At 41.6% G+C, this 23526-nt stretch overlaps 2 protein-coding genes across 3 annotated transcripts; one reads left to right on the top strand and one right to left on the bottom strand.

The window, feature by feature from the left end:
- Positions 1-1599: 1599 nt before the first annotated feature.
- Ndf (Nucleosome-destabilizing factor) lies at positions 1600-23434 on the bottom strand. The gene is made up of 10 exons (XM_076381470.1): positions 23389-23434; positions 23256-23292; positions 22216-22304; positions 22008-22134; positions 21754-21855; positions 21423-21614; positions 20605-20778; positions 2395-2505; positions 1878-2322; positions 1600-1799 (listed from the first exon to the last, which is right to left on the bottom strand). Exons 1-10 carry the CDS (start codon positions 23421-23423, stop codon positions 1600-1602), a joined length of 1512 nt encoding a protein of 503 aa, XP_076237585.1. The 5' UTR covers positions 23424-23434.
- Positions 11469-15125, top strand: LOC143181183 (uncharacterized). 2 transcript variants are annotated; one of them, XM_076381468.1, is made up of 4 exons: positions 11469-11605; positions 11921-13734; positions 13957-14239; positions 14463-15125. In XM_076381468.1, the coding sequence occupies exons 2-4, from the start codon at positions 11930-11932 to the stop codon at positions 15117-15119; spliced, it is 2745 nt and encodes a 914-aa protein (XP_076237583.1). In that variant the 5' UTR covers positions 11469-11605; positions 11921-11929; the 3' UTR covers positions 15120-15125. The 2 variants fall into 2 exon arrangements, with proteins under 2 accessions (XP_076237583.1, XP_076237584.1); XM_076381469.1 differs by having other exon boundaries at positions 11482-11601.
- Positions 23435-23526: the final 92 nt, after the last annotated feature.

Genomic DNA, 23526 nt, shown 5'->3' with positions numbered 1-23526 from the left:
GGAAATCGTTCTAAGAACTGTGCGGATACGTTCATGTTCGCTGAACATGCGATACCATCAATTATTAGAGTCGGTAGAAAAATCGGTGGTGGATCGTTGAGCATGTTTCTTTCATGTTACAAGCAATCAAATTTCGCGAAAAGATGAAAAATTCATTTTGCGATGTTGCGAAAGCTTGAAACAAGGTAGAATGTAATTATGGCGACTGAATGGAATTTCCAAAGTAAAAGGAGCAATCGTCTCTTGCCGTAACATGAGCTAACGCGAAGAAAAAGAGAATATTCTGTAAACTAGTTGATTGATCCATGAAGAAACCACATCCCCATACCACGTGTCTCGACTTAATATAAATCTATATGTAAGTAATGATTTAATCTTATTAAAGGGACGTCAATTGAGTCCGAAAAGCCTCCGTATATAGTAGCATACGTACATGTTAATTAGAACTTGATACATTTTCATATTTTCCATTTCTTGTAATGCTACTATGATGATCGTAAAACAATTTCGCGCTATTTCGGCTAATTTAATTAAGAGCCACGTCGATTAGAACGAAAGCTGTATTCGCGCTAGGCGCAAAATATTTCTAATCGCTAATGAAAATTGAAATTTTTATGGCAATATATCAGAAGTTTCCCAGAACGATTAATCCGATGATAAAAGGAGTCCATATATTCTTCAGTATCTTTTTTATAAGACACTAATTTAAGACTAAGTACTTATAGATTCACTGCTTAACGCTTAAAACGCATGCAAAGAATATAGAAATAAAGTAAAATTAAAATGTACAATTGTTCCTTCGTGTTAGGGTAAAATAAAGAAAAGAAAACCTGAGAATATATGGCCTAGCTCTTTACTTGACATTCTTTTTAAAGGATACTCCGAATATATTGCTAAAACATTTTTACAAAAGAGACTTTTATCCCCTTGAATTATACCTTATAATTGCACCAATAGATCATATAATATACCCCTACCACTTTTTTCTTTCTAAGAACGATCGTTCTCTCTAATCATTATCCTGTATCTTAAATCCATTTCACTGAATCATTTAAAATATTTGAAGCTTTTACCGTGCAACATAAAGGAAAATCAAGAAATAATTAAGAAGCCTTGCTTCAAAAGGTTTCGTAAGGCACATTTTCGACACGTCCCAAGTCTCTTGTCAAGTTTTTAAGCGAGGGGTGCGTTTGCCGAGACCGAAGTCGGAAAGCGATCCGAGAGATCGAGTATCAAAACCCACACGCTGTTAGCGAGAAAAGTAGTTGCTGTGCAATGCATAAAAAAAGGGGAAAGAAAAAAAATACATTCGCGAAAAGAGTCATCTTGAAAAATATGTAAAAAAAAGTACATTTATACTTTATACATTCGTCATCGCGTTAAACTGAACGAGGCCTACAAATATGCAACACATCTATCTCAATATGTCAAATTTGAGTCTCGTTTCAGAATCAGTTTCCAATGGGATTTATGTAAATGTCGTTGCTCTTTTTCTATCCTTCGACATATAGCACACTACTCTTCTCTGGTAGCGACGGGAAACAACGTTTGATATTGCAATAAATATGGTATAGCGAAAGCTCGACGATGCATGCTCCGTTAGAACCTGGCTCTGATATAAACAGCAGAGGCATCGTGTTCCCCGTAACCAAGGCGTTTAGCGTGTTTGTAGACTTCGTTCGCCGCGGCAGCTAGCGGCAAGGGTTGCTCTAATTGGTCGCTCATTCCTAAAGAGAGTCTCAAGTCTTTCTGCATGTGTTGCAGCGGTAACTGCGTTGGAAAACCACCCTCGATGATGGCTGAAACGATAATATTATTCAATCAGTAAGTCTACATTTATATCTAGACTCAAAAAGAAGTCAAGAACATCGTTATACCTTTTCCTTTATCCAAAATCGCAGGACACGCCAATGAGGTTAATTCTAAGACCTCTAGGACATCCTTCTGTTGGAGACCAGCGCGATCCGCAAGAGCCATACTCTCAGCCAAACCAGCCAAAGTTACGCCAGCCATTAGCTGAAGTACAAGATTCATCTTGGAAGCATTGCCCACTTCTCCCAAATAGAAACTGTTCTTTCCCATTGCTTCGAAACAGGACTGACATTCGTCGAATAGAGTTCGATCACCAGCTGCGAGGATCACTAAGGTACCCTCTTGAGCCTGAGTCTTGCTACCTTGTACTTGGGCCTCCAAGTAACGACCGCCTTTCGCGGTTATTGCTTCAGCAATGTCTTGGGAAGTCTCAGCGTCGATACCAGTCATCTCCACGTACCCTTTCTCTGGAGATATTTCTGTGAGGACACCGCAATTTCCGAAGACCATCTGGAAAAAAATGATTTCTTGTAAATATACTTGAACACAAGTTACCACATAAGAGTTAGGGTAGCAACTCACGTCTTTGGCAGCCTGAGGATCAGCTACGCAAGAGAATGTAATGTCAGCAGCAAGCACAACATCGGAAGGTGTTAGTCCTTGTTCTGCTCCTGCCTTTACGAAATCTGCACACTGTAACATTAAAATTGAAATAATATTAAGTTTAATTGAACTTAAATATATCGTTGAAAATTATCTACTATAGAAATTATTAAAAAAAATTTTTTCCTCGAATCAAAATATGCAGAGCTTAGAATTAATTAATTTTATTAATTGTTCTCTTGTTTATCCAGGGCCCTTGTGAAAATTTTGATCGGCCCTGGAACGTGCTCTGTCGACACTGTAGCGACACCACTCGGTGCTGCGTGAAATCAAAACTAACGCCTGTCTATTGCCCGCAGATGTCGCCACAACGAGCCACTCGCCATTTCCGTCGCCATTTTCGTCACGTACATGTTCTCTAACGGATCTGAAGCTAAGCGTTTTGAGACGCTTGCCACATCAGCAAACGACGCCATTGCATCATTCATGATACTTGCCATTTACGACTAAAAAGAAAGATTTCTCATATGTCGTTGAGTATTAAAGAACTAAAAATTCATCACTTTCAATTGGACTCGGAATTCTGTTTTGATAAATTTCTAGGAATTTCTATGCTGTTCGTATGAGAAACGTTATGAAGCAGTAGAAAACAGTGATGTAAGAGAGGTGATATAAAATATCGGATTTCGGAGTTGTCCGTCATCTGCATAGACGATTCGAAAGCAATATTCACATCAATAGTTCGAGGACAGAAAAATAAATTCGTGATATCTACTGTCAACGTAATACTACATTTCGTCGAAAATGCTTCTAGCCCCGTTACATCACTCTTATTTAGTAGACCATTCTTTCTCAACCTTTCAAACAAAATCGATACGATATTTTCCAAACATGTAATGGTGTCGTCTTTCGAGCAATTTACAGCTGTTCAAGAATAGAATTTTAGACTTCGAAGAATGTCTACTACAGTAAATCAAAGAGCAATCAGTGTTTATCTAGCATAGTAGAATTAGTGCGATATAGAAACATTATCAGATCATGAATATACAGACAAAGTCTCTGAAAGGGAATTAGATTACTACGTATGTATTTAATTACAATGAACGCCACTAGTCCACAAGTCAGTTAAGCGCTGTCAACAAAAGAACAAAGGAAGCAATATAGGTTGTATCTTTTGGTCGATAAACAACCTTTCATAACCGTGGCACGGTATTATCGATACAATCAATCATCTTTTCCTGTTTACAAGCACTGGCTTGGTATCTCGGATACATTTAACTGTCGAATACTCGCGACACAATAGGAAACGAATATAAAAATTGATTCGCATATAGCATTATTTCGTTGCACGTGCGCGAGGGTAATCGGGCAGGAAGTGTACCATCGATCGTATTCCTGACCTGTATTATTTTACACGTTCAATTTATTTCGACAAATACAGGACTCTGGTTGCCTTATCGTAAAAACGCTGATGCGTGCAGAGAAAAATACAGTAGACTGATTACAATATTAAGCGGGCGATATCAGTCGCGTTAACAGAAGACCCATGTGCTGCGCTGTTTCGAATACTCATACATTGAAATGTTCTGCTGTTGCGGTTTCTCTCTTTCTTTGACCGTGGATGAAAATTATTGGAAATGTTTCACCGCACGATTTGGCAGCCTTGCCATTTTGGCCCACAGCACAATCAACTGTCGCAAACGACGCGGACATAAAGCGATGCGGCATTGAATGAGCGCTAAATAGAAAAGGCGAAGCTTAAAAGATTAACCGTCAAGGAACCTTTTCCTCTCTTTTTGTACGACACACGCGGATGTAACGCGAAGCGGTTGTATGTCCTCGTACATACATTCTCAATTGCCTGCATCGTTGCCACGTTAGCATTGTAACAGATACTCAAATTTCAAAACCGGAAAGGAACCATACACCCGCAAAAGTATAACTAATTTCACAATTTCAAATATTAACTTTGGGAACCGTACAACTCGTTTAAAATTTTAAATATTTGAATTTTATATTTAAAAAAAAAAAAAAAAAAGAAGTTGATGTAACGAATTGTAACGGATATTAGCTTAGGGGGCACAGCTATTCCAAAAAATTCTTTCCAAGAACACTGTCCCATGTATTTTTCATATCACTGAGTAGTCTTGAAACTTAAGTAAGAATTATTTCTCGCAGAATTGTTTATTCAGAATTACATACAAATTTATGACGAAATAAATTTGAAATCACTTCAACGCGTACGAGCGAGCAACCTTGAACCAAGTTAACCGACTTTGTGTGGCTTCCACGAGGGAAGAAATTCAACGGTTTCTAGGGACGAATGCAACCATGTACAGACTGCTTTCTGGCTACGTCCAATACGAGTTTCGCTCTTCCGAGTGCAACGTTACAGGCTGTTGCAATAAAGAAGCATAGAGCGTCCTTGATGTAGCCACCGTTTATACAATTTTCAACGTCCTGGAATCCTTATTTGGCAAGCTTGTCCACTCCCTCAACTTTGAATACATTACTATGCAGCAACCAACGCCATGCACTTTTAATTCACCTTTCCGTTAGGAGTAGGTGCAGATGTGCATTTTGGGTAATAATAAATGTGTGTCATACAGAACCGTATATAGGCAGGAAACATTCCCTATTCCACACCATGTGTGAGCATTTCAAAGCCCACGTAACACGTGGGTGGATGACTGCACAGACTCACACTGAAACTGTCAGGTTGGCGTTTTGTTTGAACCTGGTACCAAAGAAATGTGCTTGACGTAGCACGTCACATTTCAACATTAACTATACAGAGTGTTTTAAGAACATTTACCCCGAAAGAAGATCATTTCTGTCATCTTAGGAATTATATCACCAGTGTTGAAACACGCTATGCAATGTACAGTAGTTGACGAACACGTACAAGAAAATTGAATTTTTGATGTGTAAAATTTGTGATGTGTAAGTGCGAGGAATGTTCCAGCATGAGGTCGACCGCGTGGGAAACCACGTTTAGCTGATAGCTCTCGTGTTCCCTTTTCCCAAAAAAACTAGGCCGTTGGTGGAAAGCACCACGTGCACGCGTGTAGATCAACACGAAAGGATAAGTGGATGTGTAACGAAACCGACACTGCGGAACACAAGTTGCAGAGGTGGCGGATGTAGAATCGTGCGAGTGATGGTAGAGGGGCTGGGTATATCGACCTTTGCAACTCGCGACGAACGCGTGGAAATCGTTTATATAAAATTCCATATAGCAAAGTTCGCGCAATTGTTCGGCCGCGTACCGTACACGACCGAGAAGTGAAATGGCGAAAGGAAGCGAAGGAGCGTGGGAATTTCCAAGGCTAGAAGCCATTTTTATCGAGTGATAGAGAAGGCCTCCACAAAGTCTAGCGGAAATTGAAGAATCATCTGTCAAACATTTTGATAGCACCCATAGTAAACGTTGAGTGAGCTCACAAATTAATTTCCTGACTTCTACAGGAGCCCAGAGAGTGCCATCTATCTCTGCGAGTTTATATTCCGTTCATAAGATATGGACAATGATTTCAGAATCGCTTTCAACATCTTCTAGACACATATCGATTATTATTAGCAAACCAGAGACACGACTGGCAATTAATTTGACCGAGTCGCTGATGCGGCGCTGGCAAGAACGGTCGTGCTGAGGCGAGAGGGCAGGAAAGTAAAGGTGAAAAAGGATACTCTAATAGGGGTGTAATTAGCGGCATTCTTGTTCCTCGTAGCTGCAGTGGAAATCCTCTAGAGACTACTGCAGTTACAAGTATTTTTTTTTTAACGAAGAAAATTGGAACCTTTGTCTCACTAGCTAAGGACGTGTCGCGGCTAATGATTCCATTTTGGTTGAACGGAAAGAGTGGTCGTCGACTTTGGAAAAAAATAATTCCTCCGCATCAAGATACACTTGGAACGATAAGATAAGACTGAAAAAGCTTTCCTAGTGGTTCACGCACGTGCGGCACTTTCGTGCTCAGAACGATGCGTGACGGTTCGATATAATATCTAAGCAAATCCGTGGCGAGAAACGAGTCAGCCAAGGGAGGTTGAACGACACGCGTTCATTCAGACTGCCTCTCGGAGCGCATTGCACTTGGCGCGTTCGTACGTCCCTGATCGCACGGATTTATATACATCGGACTAAAAACATTTTTGTCTGCGGTAATGCGAAGGAAATGGCATACCTTCCAAGTCACGATTTCTCTGTACAGAAGTATATGTGCCTCGGTGGTCCCAAGTATATTCGTCCGAGTATTCGCAGGCCAAGAAGTGCAATTAACCTTTCAAAAATATCGGAATCGTGGCAAACCGGTAAAGGCCAAGGGGACGAAAGCGACGAAGGACAAAAGCGAGCAAAGGAAGGATCGGTGCGGGCCTGCGCTGTCTAACCAACACGGGCAACACGTATAAATAAAGAGGAGAGTCGGCTAGCGTGCCGAGGTTGCCAGATCTCGGTAATATTGATCGACGGAGCCGAGACACGGTCGCCAGCCGGGGGTCACGCGATGCGATCTGGCAACGCCGCCCTGTTCCCAGCTGATCGAGCTCCACTCACGTCTGCTCAACGCTCGACCGTCTCTCTCCTCCCTCCTCGCCCTTTCGCGCCTTTTCGTCGATTTTCTCCCTTCAGCAGCTGCCTCCTCTCCCTCTTTCTCTTGTAACTAGCAACCGGCGGGCGCTTTATCGGCCTGCCTCGATCCACAGAGGCCTTTCCTTTCTTACATCGGCCGCGGCCGCGCCATTCCACCGTTCCGTTTTAACTCCAACGCTGCTTCCTTCCAGTTTTGCAGCCCTGCGAGCTCACCGATATTATGCAACGAAGGAAAGCACACCTCGAAGAGACTGATACCCACGTCGCGTTCGCCTCCAATTCAAGGACCCAGATATTACCATCGAGTTGTATTTCTTCTCTGTCTCTGTCAGGGAGATAGTTTTTATGTCAATTTTACGCCCGGGACACCTCTGAGAGCGAAAGAACGCTGTGTCCTTTAAAATAGCTGCCTCCCCTCGCCCTCCTTTTAACCGACGCCGTTGCCGCCCATGCATCGTCTTTGACCCTCCTGAAAATTGTGTGCCAACCGTGTTACGTAACTTGGCCGCCCAATTCACTGACTACATATCTTTAGCGTTGTTTTCGTCAATTGAAAAAGAGTTCCCCACAAACTCGGGAGCGACAAGAGATATCATTGGAAGACATTCCAGGACAAGTCACGAAATGCTTCGGTTTATTTTTATATAAACACCGAAACCGTGTTTCGTGTTCCACGATGTGCTTCCTAAATGGCATCAATCTGCTTAAGGCATCCCCTTTGCAAGGAATCTTTTCTCTATTCCGCTCATCGACGCCGTTACGTAATACCTGTTAGTCGATACCTTCGCACTCGTTTTTCATTCACGTCCACTTCTTGTACAACTATTCATATTCAGCGATCCAGAGAGATCAAGCGTTACGTTTGTTAATTGGAAAAACATTTTCCTTGCTCGTGCAATAGACTTGCTGTCGGAGTCTGCTGTGAAACATTCCACAGATTGGAAGGATCTTCTACAGCTTTTTTAACCTCGAAACCGCACCACGACTGGGGGCAGCTACGGGCATAACAGATTAGAGGAGAAAACCGGATGATCCTACCCTTATAGTCGTTCCCCTTGACCATGACCGAGGTGAAGACACAGAAAGGAGGAAAATTGAGTTTTCGTGGACTTTGAGCAACCTACGGAAGTTTCTCGATCAAGGTTAAAGTCAATCTGCTAGGGTCTGCGCATGTAAATCCTGTCCGAAACAAGTACGAAAACAGACTGCAATTGATTGTCGCAATCTTCGTTAATGCCGAGCCACGGGTTGGGTATAATTCAATCAGCCGCGTGCCAAACTAGCTTTACACCTTGATAGAGGGCAAAAATGCGGTGCGATAAGCACGTCGATGTTTTGCGACGCGACTGAATCCAGTTTACGGAACGGGACGAGGTGAAATTCGATGTCGGAAAAAAAGCAGTGAGACAGGCATGAGGGGGGAACGAATAACAAGCGAATCGAAGCTTATCACGCATATCTGTAAGCGTAACTGAAGAATATTCACAGTAGTTTCGCGTATTTGTTATCTACTAATGCAAACACATGTACGATAGCGGTTTCAATCTGTTAGCGACAATCAAAAGTTCCTACGTCTCAGTTTATTTACTGTCAGCATTTCATCGCAAGGCACATACTCTAAAGCGTTTGCTTTCGCCAACTTCGTTGGTAAGAGAGGATTAATCCAAATGTCTTTGACGTTCCCGAACGAAACGAGCACGAATATTAATATGGAGCCTAAACAGAGGATTGCTGTGTAATCGTTTGATGTCTGGTCGAAAATCGTCTTCAAACGACTAAATTACAACGTTCACTTCTATCTGTGGCTGCCTTTCTAGTTCACGTGCCGCAAGAAAAGTTGCTATCATGAATGTATATTCAAAATTGAACGTCTGGCTGCCGCAGGTACAGCTATCGTCCAAGGTCGGCCTAGTAATTGTACACGTGGACAGTTCGGTCGGGTGATTGATTTACAAGTGCACCTGGCTTTCACGACGACCGCGAAATTCCCTTTTCAGTCTCTTGCTTAATGCTAAACAGGATTAGGTGGCTCGATGCAAACCTAGTAATTCAATTATTATAGTGATGCCCCACTTTGGTTAATCAACTTGAAGCTAAGAGACATGAAAATTAAATAGTACGATTCAGGTAACGATTACTGCAGGCAGCAATGCAACTCTGGTTTCTATTTGTGTTCAGCTAAAAGCTAGAGATCGGAAAGATAACTGACGTTTCCTCGAATAACGATTCAATTTGAATATTAGCGGAGTAGATAGAACCATTATGAATAAATTCGAGTGAAAAGAATGAAACGTGCACAGACCTGCCAATACCTTTAAAGATGGTAACGTCTACTATTCAGTAGATTACTGTAAAGAAGTATATAGATGGCTAAAACCGATAGACTCTATTTCAAGAACTTCTCCATTTCAAATGGTAATTTCATATGCAATCCAATAATAAGTTGAGTTTATAGAAAGTACTAACTGTAGAGCTCTGAAAAGTATAATGAAATATTACGAGTCTACTGGATTATTTTTGTTTGAAATTAATAAGCTAGTTGCGAAATCCGTTACCACCAAGTCATCCTGACTTCTCGTTGAACTTGATACGCAGACACGCTTTCGAACCTTTTTCAAGTGAAAATCGAGACCGTTGGAATTTCAGATCGATCTTACACGATAATAGAACGTCGTCCGCAGGATCTGAGGCGAAACTAATAGTGTTCGCTCCGCAGTATCAGGAGAATGTTACTCAAATATGCAGCGCTATAATGTTACCGCTAAAATATGCATTAATGACCGATCCATTTAAGGATGTTCTTGTCAAGCCAGTTGACAGCTGATCCGGGTATACATTATCATTGTATAGATATTGAATTTAAATTGAGACACATCGCCGATGCGTGTGCATGTGTCAAACAGTACGACTAAATTGTAACAGGCGATAGCGTTCGTTCTGTGCAATAATATCGATTCAAAAGTGCAGCGAATAAGATTATGAGCCAAATGTTTCGAACTAAAACTTTATTATACAGTCAACGAACCTTTTTCGCGATTGTTGCTTTGCTACAAATTGGCATTTCGATCGAGTTCTTGGAACTGCAACACTCTAAACTTATTACGTCTATTCGTATCCCAACCGCAGTGTTTCAACATTTCCGAATTAACCACGCCAACGATAATACTAAATAAAACAGGCTAATTATTTCTTCCTCGACAAACTATCATATAACGCGGTCAGGGAATTCGCTGAAACCCGCATTTCTCCGAAATCCGCTTTACACATCCCCGAGGGAATAATTTCATCCATGTTTAATCGTAACTCCATAGAGTATTGCTGACTCTCAGTTTATTAAACCGCCGACTGTCATCCGTTGGCCGAAAGTAAATCGTGATCTTATTTGCACAGACAAGGTGCAGACGACAAAGTTACTCTGCTATTTTCAACTCGTCTCATTTTGTTTGTTGCGAAACAAGATTCGAAAGGTTTGCTCGGGTAAGCAACGGCCACGCTACTAGTTACCAGGGCAGAAAGATGGCAGATAAAAATGGTGTAATTAACGGGAAAACCGAAGGTGGCTGAATCGAGCGGCTGTGCGCGCGCAGTTGCATACCAAGGAGTAGCATATGCGCTAAATAAGGGAAATATTGAGAGGAGGGCAGGACTAGACATATTCGAGCGGTAAAATATTGCAATGTCGGCTGGCATGTGACGGTGGTCAGCAACACGAGTGGAGGGATGGTGTCTGATCGTCCTCCGGGTTTCCCCTCTTTGCCCAGCGCGCGGGGCGACGCGGAGGGGCGGTTCTCGCAGCGAGGTGCAGCGATGTCGGATTTGCGTCGGCGCGGTTCCCGAAGCTGACAGTGTTGCCGTTTCTCCGAGACGGCCGCTCGCCACGAGGAGAAGCGAGCGAGTGCAGCCGTATGAGACAGTCAGTTTTTACCTTTGACACGCGACAGACGACGCTGGTCGCGTCGCGATGCCCGAGTGTGTCATGTGACACGCGGTACAGGAGAGAGTACTACCTCCAGTTGCTGCAGTCACACGTTTGACAGGGCTTGCGAAAGAAGGAAGGGGAGAGAGGGAGAGACAGATAAACATATACAGACACATACAGAGACACGACGACGACACGACGCTGACGACGCTGACGACGCTAGAGAAAGAAGAAAAAAAAAGAAAAATAGGGAGAGCCGGTGCATGTGTACTCGGAGTCCGCATATGCGTAGCTCGACTTATATGTGTTATCCATTTCTGTCTATATGCGTATTTGCGCGCGCGAGTGCCCGTATTGTACGCGCGAGTGCCGTATCGTGGCGGATTTTCCCTTCCCGTCCAAATTCGGAACTCTCTACTAGTCGTTCCATTAGAGCGCGCACAATTATGTTACCGGCTCGACACGGCAATAGCAGCAACACTACTGCCGCCATCGACAACAAAGTCAACAGCAACCACCGATTCTATATGTCCACGAGACGTTGGCCCGGATTTTTTACGAACGGTTAAGAGAGACACGCACGCCGCCGGTGATAATCCAATCCACGGTTGTCCACGGTTGTCCACGGCCGTGACCCGCTCGGTGGTGCTTCGCGGCTTGTCCGTGATCCTCGGTAGGTAGGTAGCAATATAGACACAAGGTACGAGAGAACAGAGAAAAACGGTTAAAGACAGGAGTATTGTAGACACTTGAAGCGTTTTCGCGAGAGCACGTGGAGGCTGGAAGAATCGAATCAACGACCACGATTGCGTGCGCTTTTCCTTGTGTTGTTCTATCGAAGGCCGTTTGCGAACAAAGCGGTCGGAGAGGTGTCGCGCTTGGTTCGAAGCGTAGCGAATTGTACACAGAAGAATCGTCGAAGCTTGGATCTCGCGAAGACACACTAGGCATGGGAGTTCTTGGTTGTATGGGTGGATATCGTCACGTTACAGGTTATAGGAATGTGGGAGCGGGTATTGGCGCAGGGCTCGTGGTGGTGGTTAATCATTCTTCTGGTAGCGGTGCACGCCGCGGATACACAGGATCGTCCTCGCCGGTCCCCGTCCTCGGGGTCAACGCCGTCTTCGTTCCAAGCAGAATGTGCCACGGGTTGCGAGTGCCTGGACAATGGGACGAGCCTGCTCTGCAAGGAGCGAACCTTCCTCGGGCTCGGCTTGCCAAAACAGGCGACGAACGTTGTGCTAAAGGGCGTCAGGGCTGCTACCATACCTGTCGCAGCTCTCGAAGCATCCGCTCGGCTGAAAAATCTCGCTTGGACCTCCAGTGGCATCGAAAGAATCGAACCAGGCGCGTTTCGTGCGACTACGTTCCTCGAGCATCTCAACTTAGGTGACAATAGGCTGACGGAATTGCCGTCGGACGTCTTCCATCCGCTGCACCAACTTCAGTACCTGAACCTCACTGGCAACCGGCTGAGCATCGTCCCACGAGTGTTGTTCCAGGGTCTGGATCAGCTGGCGGAGATCGGTTTGTCGCGGAACCAACTATCGGTGCTTCCTTATCAGACGTTCTCCTCGTCCAAGGCCCTGGCCCGTTTAGACCTGTCCTGTAATCGACTGGTCTCTTTGCCAGATCACACCTTCAAGCCCAATAAGGAGCTCCAAGAGCTTGCTCTGTCTGCCAATAGACTGACCAAACTTCCATCCCGTTTGTTCTCCGGACTGATCCACCTCAAGATTCTAGAGCTGGCCAATAACGAGATCGATACTATTCCACGTGGCCTCTTCGCCGAACTCAGCTCCTTGCAGCACCTTGATCTCTCTGGCAATCCGATCACCCACTTGACCAGCGCTACGTTCCAGAGCCTGTCGAATCTGCGATGGCTCGGGCTGAGGTACCTGCAGATCACAGTGCTTCCGCAGGACGTGTGGCGACCGGTGAGAAAGTTGCGAACTCTCTTGCTGACTGGAACAAGGATAGAGGTCCTTCGGAACGAGGATCTGAAGGGATTAGAGGAACTGGAGACTCTGGAAATAAGCAAGAGTCCCTTAAGAGAGATCTCTCGACGCGCTCTGGATCGTACGCCTGCCCTTCGTAAGCTCGATCTGCGGGACAGCAATCTGACCTTCCTTCCGGCGAATGTCGCGCAGCTGTCGCGGCTGACCGAGCTGCAGCTGCAAGGGAACCCGTGGGCCTGCGACTGCCGCATGTTCTGGTTTGTCAAGTGGGCCGAGAGCAAAGAGCACTTGCGAACGGCATTTCAAAGCGGATTCAGGTGCGGCGAGGAGCTCGAGACTGGTGGCAATGATATGCTGAATACCCTTCGTTATTTGGACTGCACTCCGCCATTTTTGGCATACGCTACGCCCACACAACAGTATCTGCTGTTGAACTCGGTGCTTCTTGAATGCGAGTTTAACGGCAATCCCCCGCCGTCCTTGACATGGGTCACGCCGACTCTCAAGGTACTGCATTGGAATCCTGATCCAGCTTTTCCCGACGCTTTTGTCGAACATCCTCCCGTACACGGATGGGAACAAAGTGTACCGTTCGTTGACGATGGTCGCGTACGCATCCTCGAGAATGGATCTTTGTACATCACGACGTTGCTCAGGCAGGATGTTGGACAATACAAGTGTTTCGCGGTCAACCCGATTGCCAATGCGACTACCTATATTAGTTTGCAGATGAATCCAATAACCTTACACAAAATCAAGATCATCAGCATCCTGGTGGGCGCTGCCTGCGCCACGGCCTTTCTTCTCTTAACGTTACTCTTGCAGCTGCTGCGTTATCTTTTGATCAGGTGAGTATCTCCCTTTCTCTCTCCCATGCTTTGTTCTTCCATTCAAAGGTATTCTTTTTTCTCTCATTTTTTCGTAACACAGTCCTCTTTGCATTAATTATCCCTATTGTATTTATTGTCGCAAACCGATACTCCTCCGTTTCCGCATTGAGTCTTGTGCAATTTGCATTTCGCGCCAAGATAAACCACAATGAATGAACCGTCTGTTTCTCTTCCTTTCAGATGCGGCTGTCTCAACTGGTGTTTGTGCTGTAGGAGCGTCGGTTCTACGCCCCGCGCGAAGCAAATCTATCAAATGCTGGATAGCATCGAGCAGTACAAAAGTCAACAGCTTGAGAAGCTGCGGGAGAATTACACTCAGCAAGTGCATAGGATAAAGGAAAACTGTGCTCAGCAAGTAGAATGGATTCGCGACAATTACGAGGGCCAAATGAGGCACATCAGGGACATAAGAGACTATGGAACGAGCCACCTCACGGCGCTCCGAGATCAGTATTACGATCAGGTAATAATTTCGTGTCGTAAAATATTTCGTTTGATACACAGCTGCCTAACACCTATGTTCTCGTTACATTTTTTAAAACGCCACGCGATAAGAGCTCGTTAATGACTCGTTGCATGCAACGAAATCATAAATCTTTTTATGAGGAGAAAGAAGCAACCGTAGAATACTGTTCTAGCATGAGTTGCAAATGTTTCACGTGGCCTTTTCTCTTCCATCGAAACAGGTGAGGAGAGCTAAGGATTATTCGACCAGCCAGCTGAACTGGGTACGAGAGAACTATGTCTTCCAACGTAACAAGATAAGAAAGTTCAGCGCTCACCAGGTACTGCGGCTACGGGAGAGTTACAAGTACCAACAGCAGACGCTGAACAAGGTACTGGAGAATTTGCCGAGCTTCTACTTCGACAACTGTCGAAGCGGATCATGTGGGAAGACCGATTCCATGGTGTTCGATCCAAAAGAAGACGGATCCATTCGCGTGGACGCGTACTTCAAGGCAAAGATCAGCGATTTGGCGAACAGCGCCAGTTTGGAGGATGTCAACAGCGAGTACTACACCCCAACCGAACTCTCGTCGACTAGTCCTCACGGCTTGACCATGATCGACGGGATTCACATCAATTACATCGAAGATGCCAGCCCTCCACCACAATTGAATTTACTGCTAAACGGAACCATACCGAATCCGTTGATGCTGCACCGCATCGAGGAAGACGATAGCTCCTCTTCTGTGTATGGAGACCCGGAAATTACAAAACCAAGCTTCAGAGGCTTCAGCACCGAAGTCTTAGCCAAAGAGCCTAAAGAGTCACCAGAGGTTCTTGGTCTCCTTGTGCCTAGCACCAGTCTACCCGACCTACCACGTGAAACCAAGCTCTAGACAATTTTGCAACAAGTGTTTTACGGTACTAACACCTCTCTTTATATGAGATTACGATTACAAAACGAGAATGTACTGCCACTGAATCATTACGCGAGATACAAAATACATAGAAGTGCCTCTACACCAGTCAGTGAAGGTGTATTCGCGAGGAGCAACGGTGGTACCTTTTTCTCGTGGGACTACTCAGGACACTGGTTTTTAAGACTAACACGGATGGAACTAGAAGGGCGATGCTTAACGAGAGACAACATATACCTCTGGGAATAGGCGAAGGAGGGATGCCTATGATTACCAAAGGACAGAAACCGCGTCTACCCCCTACTGCCCCCCTTCCCCCAAACCGATATCGACGAAACATGGTCGATCGTGTGTGCGTGTGTGTTATTGAAATGGAGAACAAAAAAAATTGCGGACAGATTCCAAGAACTTATGCGTGATTCGTCCGATTCGACCTTGTAACCTGTCCGCCCTCGCACCTCTCTGCTGTTTGTCATTATCGTTATCACTCATCAGCGTCGTCGTCGACGATAACGATCGACGGTCTCTATAGAAGAATACGCTAGAAAGAAACGCGAGATGTCATAGTGTTACTGCCAAATCTGCCGTAAGCCAAGTTTCGTTGACGGTAACCAACAAGAGAGAAGAAGAGAACACCGGCGCGCGTGTATATCGGGGCGAATCAACAATGAATTTCGCCTAGTTGTCAATTTCAAGGAGGATCGACAATTTCTGTGGAAATCGATCGACTCTCGCTTCTCTATCCTCCTGTAAATAAGTGTGCGTGCGATTTGACCGGTTTTGCAGGCATGTGATCGTCGCTCTGAAGGAAAGACTGAACCGCGATCGGCAAACGCGTTGTCGAAGATTGTGATCTAATGATCGATGCGCAACGACAACAACTGATGTGCTATTTGTTGCTTCGTTTAGATCGATCTTCGTTTCTTTTGTCGCTCTTGATCTCGGTAGATCGGGCTATCGATGCGTTTAGAGACACAGCTGTTACTTTTCTTAAGATTCTTTGATATCTGAGTGATATACCTGTCGCTCTGTCAATCATTTCCTGTTCAGCAAAATGCAACTTGTTCGACACTTGTTCGAAACGATAGAAATATATAATTATTTAAAGAAAAGTATTTTGTCCGAGAAGGAAACGTACTTAATCGTAACACCGTCTTATGCAGTCGCTCTGAGTCGAGAAATTTGAAAAAAAGATAATATTAATGATGAGGAATATATATCTGATAGTCTCAAGTTTTTATCGCACCAGTCTCTATTAACTCTCCCCTTTCGATTATCAACTTCTTGAGCTCAGGCGTGTCTTTCCCAGCTAATTTTAAATTGATATTGATTGGTCACTTTTCTTATATTTTTTACACTTCATAACCGTGTAGAGTTAGAGAAAATTTGTTTCAAAGATTCAGCGATTGAATTGGTTAAGACAGTTTAGTGGCTAGACAACTCCATTTGCAGGCGTTAAACAGAAGAAATATTCTAATCGCGATAATCACCATCGCGTAGGTACGATAATGACTGTGCAATTTATCATCGCGCGGTACGAGAGCGGCCTAAGTCATGAAACTGAACTATTTCTTTCTCCCCCCTGTTGGTTATTAGACGAATGTCGATTGCGCGTTTGAAATGATGGGATTGAAGAACTTTTGGAAGACCGAACAGTAATTTGAGTTGCAGAGATACAAGTTCCCCAGGCAAGCTATGTTCTAGTACTTTAGTTCTTAAACTAGGATACACAGCAGAAGGGGCATAACAAGATGTCAATGAAGGAAGAATTTTCAAAGCATAGATCACAATTTCTACTTATCAGAATCTCCTGTTTTCTATCACAGAGTTGATCGCTCGTGACCAGGCAATCTTTCGTTTAAATAAAATCACTTGCAGGGACTAGAATAGTTCCTAACTCCTCATGGAAAAATTGAACGATTACTAAAAGAAAAGTAGCAGTAATTTGAGGAACTGCTATTGTTTTTGCATATTTTGGATTCAGTAGTTGATACAACACTCAAATAGACTTGGTAGAAACAGGTGTACGATTGGCTACGTTTCATTCTAAGTAATAAATCCTAAGGCGTATAGATAATCTGTAAACTCTTTGTCCGGACGGAGTTTCATTGACATCTTACGGTACTTTATCTCTGTGATTAAAAATAAATGAAAAGTAAGATATAAAAATACAATAATTACAAAATAATCAACGCGTTTGCAAAATCACGAAAGAGTTATTTTTTAATTGAAATTTGTTGCTTTTTTACCGTAATCGCATGCGATGCAATTTCATAAAAAAAAAGAAAAAAAAAAGAAAAATCACTTAACGTGAAATACTGATGAAAGTTATGCGATAATTGATTAGTATGTCCTTTTTAATTGCTTTAGATTCTGCTATTTCTTAGACTACCGAAGATGCAAAAAATTGTTTGGTTTAATTTTTAGCCGGAAAAATTTGAAAATTGCATTTTATTTTTTAATGAGTTAATGCGCTATGGGACAAATCTATAATTACTCGAACTAATGTAATCAACCCTTCGCGCAATATTGATACGAATACGCACTTATATCTCACCGCTTTCAGTCAACGACAGCGGTTCTCAATTGATCCGCAAAGTAAATATTGCTACGCCATGTCATTTACGGCTCCCTGAGACAGCAGAGAACCACTGTCCTAAGGTGAGAGTGTCGCTTCAAAATTATCATCAGAATTCGAAAGATGATAAGAATGTAAAATTTAATGTAAAAAAATGTACATCACACAGATAGTCAACTTTCTTTGATACACGTATAGTAGACGTAAAAAGGCATACGACAAATATGGTGTGGCAACAAGCATAGAATTATCAAGTTTCTCCTACGAAACCAAACATTTCTTCTGCAAACATACCTCTTGTACCTTCAGTGATCTAAGAAATAAATACCTACGCATATATTTCAAACAAAATACATTATATATGTACTATAATAGTTTATGAAGAATCAAATGTAATTAACGTTTCCCGATTTGTAGAACTTTAAATTCGTGGTAATACTTCGAAATGCGCGGAAATTCTAGATTTTCCCTTTTCACCTCTTTCCCCTTCCCTTTCCTCTCTCCTTCTACCTTTCCTTCCCCTTCCTTGACGCACCGTACCCCACCAGCGAGCAAAGACGAACAAGTAAGAGTAGGGTAACGCGCGTGTAGCGGCGCTGACGTTATTTTTGGACTGCTTCAGAGACTTCAAAGAGATAAAATTTTATCATCCCTCGAAAATGGGAACGCGAGAGTCGCGGGAAGAAACGCATCGCAGAATACGGGGCAGCGCGCGACTGTAGGCTCGTTCGACTTTGCGATCAACACCGGATGTAGATCCGAGCGAGAAACGGCAGGGTAGAGCTTTATCGGAAGCGGAATTATCGATCGTAATCCATTCTAATACCTCGACGAACTCGCAAGCTCACAACTCGTCGTTTTTATCGTTTTTACGCGTCTATTTAAATATTCTGTTTCGTTACCAACCCTTTCAGTACTGGAGTTTTGACGTGGGTTGCGAATGAATATCTGTTCAGAGCTATTAATTATTATCGTTGATACGCATAAGTGTTCAATCCAGGCAATTTACCATAGCGATAGTGCTCAAAGGGTTGAAAGTGCGCAGGTACCCGAACAGTTCAGGTATGATTTCTAGTATCTCTCGTAACGTGGTCATTAGTTATTCTATTCAATGTCTTATCAGAAATAACTTCTGAGACCCAATTTCATTCATTTCATTACTCGAAGTTTACTAAGGTGCCTGCACACTCTTAATTACTCTTTATGTTTTCGAGTTTTACAAGTCCGTTAGTCACCGTTTGATTCAGAAATCGTGAGAATGAGAGAAATCGCGAGCACCCAATGGTGTCAGTCCTAATTAGCTCTCGTACACTAACCGAAAGAAAACAAACTAGTAGCGCGAGATTAGATCTTATTGCGCGCCAATCACAAGTACCATCCGAGAAGAAATTATTGTATCTGCAAGAACTGTTAAAGGTCTACAGTTCTCGTGCTTCAAAACATTGCCCAACAGAAGTAAGATTAGTCATCACGAAACCGTTCCTCTAAATGTTTATTTTCGATAAAGATGTCCAAGGATTACACGTCGGATCTTAAACGATCTTCAGGACTGATCATAGAAATTACTGTTACCATAGTTAGCTACAGAAATTAGCTGGCGACAAATGTACTTTATCAGAAGATCACTCGTCAAAAATAGGCTGTGGAACGAATATCGTGGAAAGTATTCGGTCGAAAGACATCACATATTGTATGCCACGAAATTGAAAGTGTTAAATAAGAACAACAACGTACGTGCTGTATTTTAATTACAGTAGATGCACGAGTTGCATAATTTCTCGATAATCTCAAGTTCCTCGAACGAAAACACGAGTTCGCGGCGTTTCGAATGCTTTTAGTAGTTTGTATTTTCTTGCATTTTTTTAAGGTATAGCGAGGGCGCATTTTACGAACGTAAACGAACATTTGCGAAAATATTTATTTTTGTAGGAATAGCATCTGTATTTTAAAAAATATTAAATCCTCTTTTCCCTTATCTAATTTACTTGGGGAAAGTTAGAGAGAGTGAGAAGATTGTTACTTCCACTCTTATTTCTTAACCTGCGTTATTTGCATAGGGAAACATGTACGGTGAAAACTATAGAACACATTCTCTTGTGTATGTCATGGATTTTCTGGTTGCGCGATAGAAGAGTTCCGAATCTCCCAATAACCCAACAGATACATATCTCTATCCTCTGTCGCGTATGACATTCATTCGAACCATCGACTTATTGTATTATTTTATAATTGATATACCCGTGCCCTTGTAGGGCTTCTCATTCTTTGTCCGACTAATGATTTATATCGATTTTCTGTGTTATGTTCCTAAACGCTTTGTTTTCAATTATAATTTTAAATGAACAATTTTCAAAAATATGCTCAATTTACATGATAATTAATAAATGAGATTATTTATCAAACCGCTTCTGTTCTTTTGTGGCAGCTTCCTTTCCCTTTCCATAAATTCCCATAAATATTTTTCGAAAGAGAAACTACCAAATATCATACCGCACGAAAACCTGCGGCCATATCACCGAGGACAATTTTGTGCGTCACACTACTTCAAAATTTCGTTTATCGAAGGCAAATCTCCTTTCAAGAAACAAGACACGGTAATGTCATACTTGCTGACTATGCAACAATGAAGTGATAAAGAAGGCGATGAACTTATTTCCCTCGACCGAAAAATAAAAATTCAATTTTGTTTTATACAACAAACATTTGAATCCCGTGATTGTATTTGTTTGGAAATTAAGAAAAAAAAAATTATGTGAGATTTCAGTGACCTCTCTTATGTAAATATGAATGGCAAACTATTCTTTATGGTGGTAGATCATCAACTCGTAGTTGTGTAAAATAACCGTATATTATCGTATGGTATTGTAAACAAATGAGTGTACATACCTTTTCTTGCGTCCGATTCCATACAATTACGCTGTGCCCACTGTTGATCAGATTTTTTACGATGCCGCTGCCCATGATACCCAAACCGAGGAACCCAAATTTCAAGGTTGATGGTAGAATGTTTTTTTCTTTGAGGGTTTGTGACAATGTTTCTACGTCCAAGGGAGGTGTCACCTGCCGTGCAAGATAATACAATATTAAGATATTGTTATTTTAATGAGTGTCTTACGTTCCCGATATATCTAAGTTAATATAGAGGACATACATTTCAAATCATTTTTTCCCTATAAAATTATTTTTTACTGTTTTGGATAGAACACCTTGTATCAAGTCGCGGAAAAAAAGTATGATTATACATGTGTGATACTAACTATGCAACGATGTGTATTTTTTGCGAAATATACCGTAACGGCATAGCTTAAGTAAAAAAGGTACTAGAATTATTAAGCACATCAAAGTCAAATGTTTGAAGTATTGACTTCAATTACATATGAGGATTAATTAACAGAGCAATCGCAAACGGAAGAAAAAGGTAAACGTATGTTTCATTATAAAATTCTTTACTCTATCAAGTAGCACTTTTTAATAAAAAAAAGTCTATAATTTTTTGTATATAATCAAACTATGTTTTAAAATATATAAATAAATTACGACTGTGGAAAGGAATCAAGGAGGTACAACACTGCCACTGTTTATTTATTTGTTCAAATAAACATTGATCAGAACTGTATAATTAAAACGTTGTAGCAAGAAATTCTTAAACAAAAACCTATCATACTTATATTATAATTATAATATAGGGTTTAGTAAGTACTTACAGGTCTAGCAATATTTGCAGGCCTATTGAGGAGAGTTGATCCTGATTTCCTAGGAGGAGTTGAATGATTTAGTGCAGGACTAATACTGCCAATCCTGTTACTGTTACTTGTACTCGATTCTCTGCGCTGCTTTTTGGCTGGACGACGAACATCACTTGCACTGGTATCCAATCTTTTAGTTTTTGGTGTTTCCTAAAGAATAATGGAAATCACCTTAATTATTTTGTGTTGCATATTAAAACCCACTATTAATAATAACATTTATGTTTTGTTGAAGTGTATACATAAAAAAAGGAAACTAAGATTGGGAAAATATGAATATAGACCTAACCTTACGAGGCTTAGGTGTTTTAGCAATATTCTTCTTTTCAGATATACTTTCTTCTTTAAGTCTGTCGAATAAGGAATCTGGGTCTAAGCCATCTTCAAACACCTGGAGAAAATTGTGTTAACATAACAAAATTCATCCACGTTAATATCTTTATATTTCTTTAATATGTTTTTCATTCTACAATTAAAAAATAAACAAAAATGTTCTCTGAGAAGTATATCACATCTTTCATTCCTAAGTAATAAATCACTTACCTCTCCATTAGCAATAAATTCCTCTATTGCTTCTACTGCATCTTTAAATGCACCAGATTTACTGGATTTTACAAGAGTATCTTTATATTCTTGATATGGTTTTATATTTGATTCTTCTATCCATGCGCTACAAGAAATATTTTCATAAGTCTCAAAAGTCAATTCACAAGAAAATACAATTAAAACAAGAGACATTATGAAAACTTACTAATTATTTGTTCCAAAGAAGAAAATACACTGAACTGGCCCCTTCTTAGTATTCGTTGGTTTCTTTAAGTCCTTTGAAGGATTAGACACCTTAAGATGCCATAAGAGAATTAATTATTTGCAAACTTGTTCTTCAAAATAAAGAAACAAACAAAAAAGAAAAATATGTTTCATAGATATAACACAGTAGAAACTTACTTATTCGCTATACCTATATTCCTCACATTATAATGTAATATTAAAACATACATATACAATAAAATACAAGGAAATTATTTTCATTTCCAAATTAATTTTTTAAATTAATTTCTCAAATTGAATAATTTATTTGTGATAAGTAACCAGTATGTTTCTATTTAAAAAAGTACCAACAGAGACATCTGATTAGAATTGAATAAAATTTAAAAAGTCATATTATTCTCTAAAAAAGTTAGAGTTCCTTCATATTTCCCATTTTCTATCATAAACAATGTAATGTTTAAAATGAAGATTTGAAATAAATTGTTATCGATAAAGCAATTACAGCTTCATTACATATACTTCGTAATATAAATTAACTTATACTAAAAGATAATACGAGTTACCGCGCGAATTCTGTTCGATAAATTTACTGTTTATAAACGACAAATAGTAACAGAATGTTCATCCCTTTTACAATTGAAAAACATGTTTAAATAAATTAAATTTCTACGCAATTGTAAAAAAACACGAAGCAAACATATGAGTTTTTGATTGTTAGGAGCATCATGGCAAAGTTATGAAATCTGGGACCGTAATTTAGGTTATATTTTCGTAGCCTGCGCGCCAATTTGAATTCGAAGGTCGGGTGTGGCGGGAGATATGCAATACGGGCCAACAATGATTCGACTACCGTAGAAAGACGTATTCGTTTGCAATATTGGAAGATATAACTCGAACAAAAAAGTAAAATGTAACTCGAGACGTTCCCGCCAAATATGATGGCCGCGTCAGACTTCGTGGCGCGTATAACCGAGCAAAGTATGGTTAACATAGAACCGTTAGTATTGAACTCGAACTTACCCGGCCAGGCCAAGGCGAAAATCCCTTCATCTTCGCCCTGAAATCGATAAAGACATCGATTAGTAATCGCTTCCATACGCATCGCACTACTTTTATTACAAAGGTTAAGTGATTAACACGTTACGATACACACCATACGAGATCACCTAGCTTGAATACCTCCGACATTATCAAACACTCCTTCCTCTCTCACAATCGGCAAGCGACTGACTGACGAGTAGAGCGTCGTTTGTGCATGACGACGTGATCCAAATTATCCCCCTCCAAAAGT

The sequence above is a fragment of the Calliopsis andreniformis genome, chromosome 6, assembly GCF_051401765.1.
Source record: "Calliopsis andreniformis isolate RMS-2024a chromosome 6, iyCalAndr_principal, whole genome shotgun sequence".
In the NCBI taxonomy this organism is placed as follows: Eukaryota; Metazoa; Arthropoda; class Insecta; order Hymenoptera; family Andrenidae; genus Calliopsis; species Calliopsis andreniformis.
Note: the sequence above shows the minus strand (reverse complement) of the source record. Positions and strands in the feature narration are given on the sequence as shown.

What these genes read in the sequence shown, in the direction of transcription:
- LOC143181183 (XM_076381468.1), top strand. Translation starts at nt 11,930, where the DNA reads ATGTGGGAGCGGGTATTGGCGCAGGGCTCGTGGTGGTGGTTAATCATT. An exon ending in CTGCGTTATCTTTTGATCAG is followed by an intron (nt 13,735 to 13,956) that starts GTGAGTATCTCC and finishes TCTTCCTTTCAG; the next exon opens with ATGCGGCTGTCTCAACTGGT. An exon ending in GAGATCAGTATTACGATCAG is followed by an intron (nt 14,240 to 14,462) that starts GTAATAATTTCG and finishes CCATCGAAACAG; the next exon opens with GTGAGGAGAGCTAAGGATTA.
- Ndf (XM_076381470.1), bottom strand. Translation starts at nt 23,423, where the DNA reads ATGTCGGAGGTATTCAAGCTAGGTGATCTCGTATG. An exon ending in TTCTTTGGAACAAATAATTA is followed by an intron (nt 22,135 to 22,215) that starts GTAAGTTTTCAT and finishes TATTTCTTGTAG; the next exon opens with CGCATGGATAGAAGAATCAA. An exon ending in GGAATCGGACGCAAGAAAAG is followed by an intron (nt 2,506 to 20,604) that starts GTATGTACACTC and finishes TTAATGTTACAG; the next exon opens with TGTGCAGATTTCGTAAAGGC.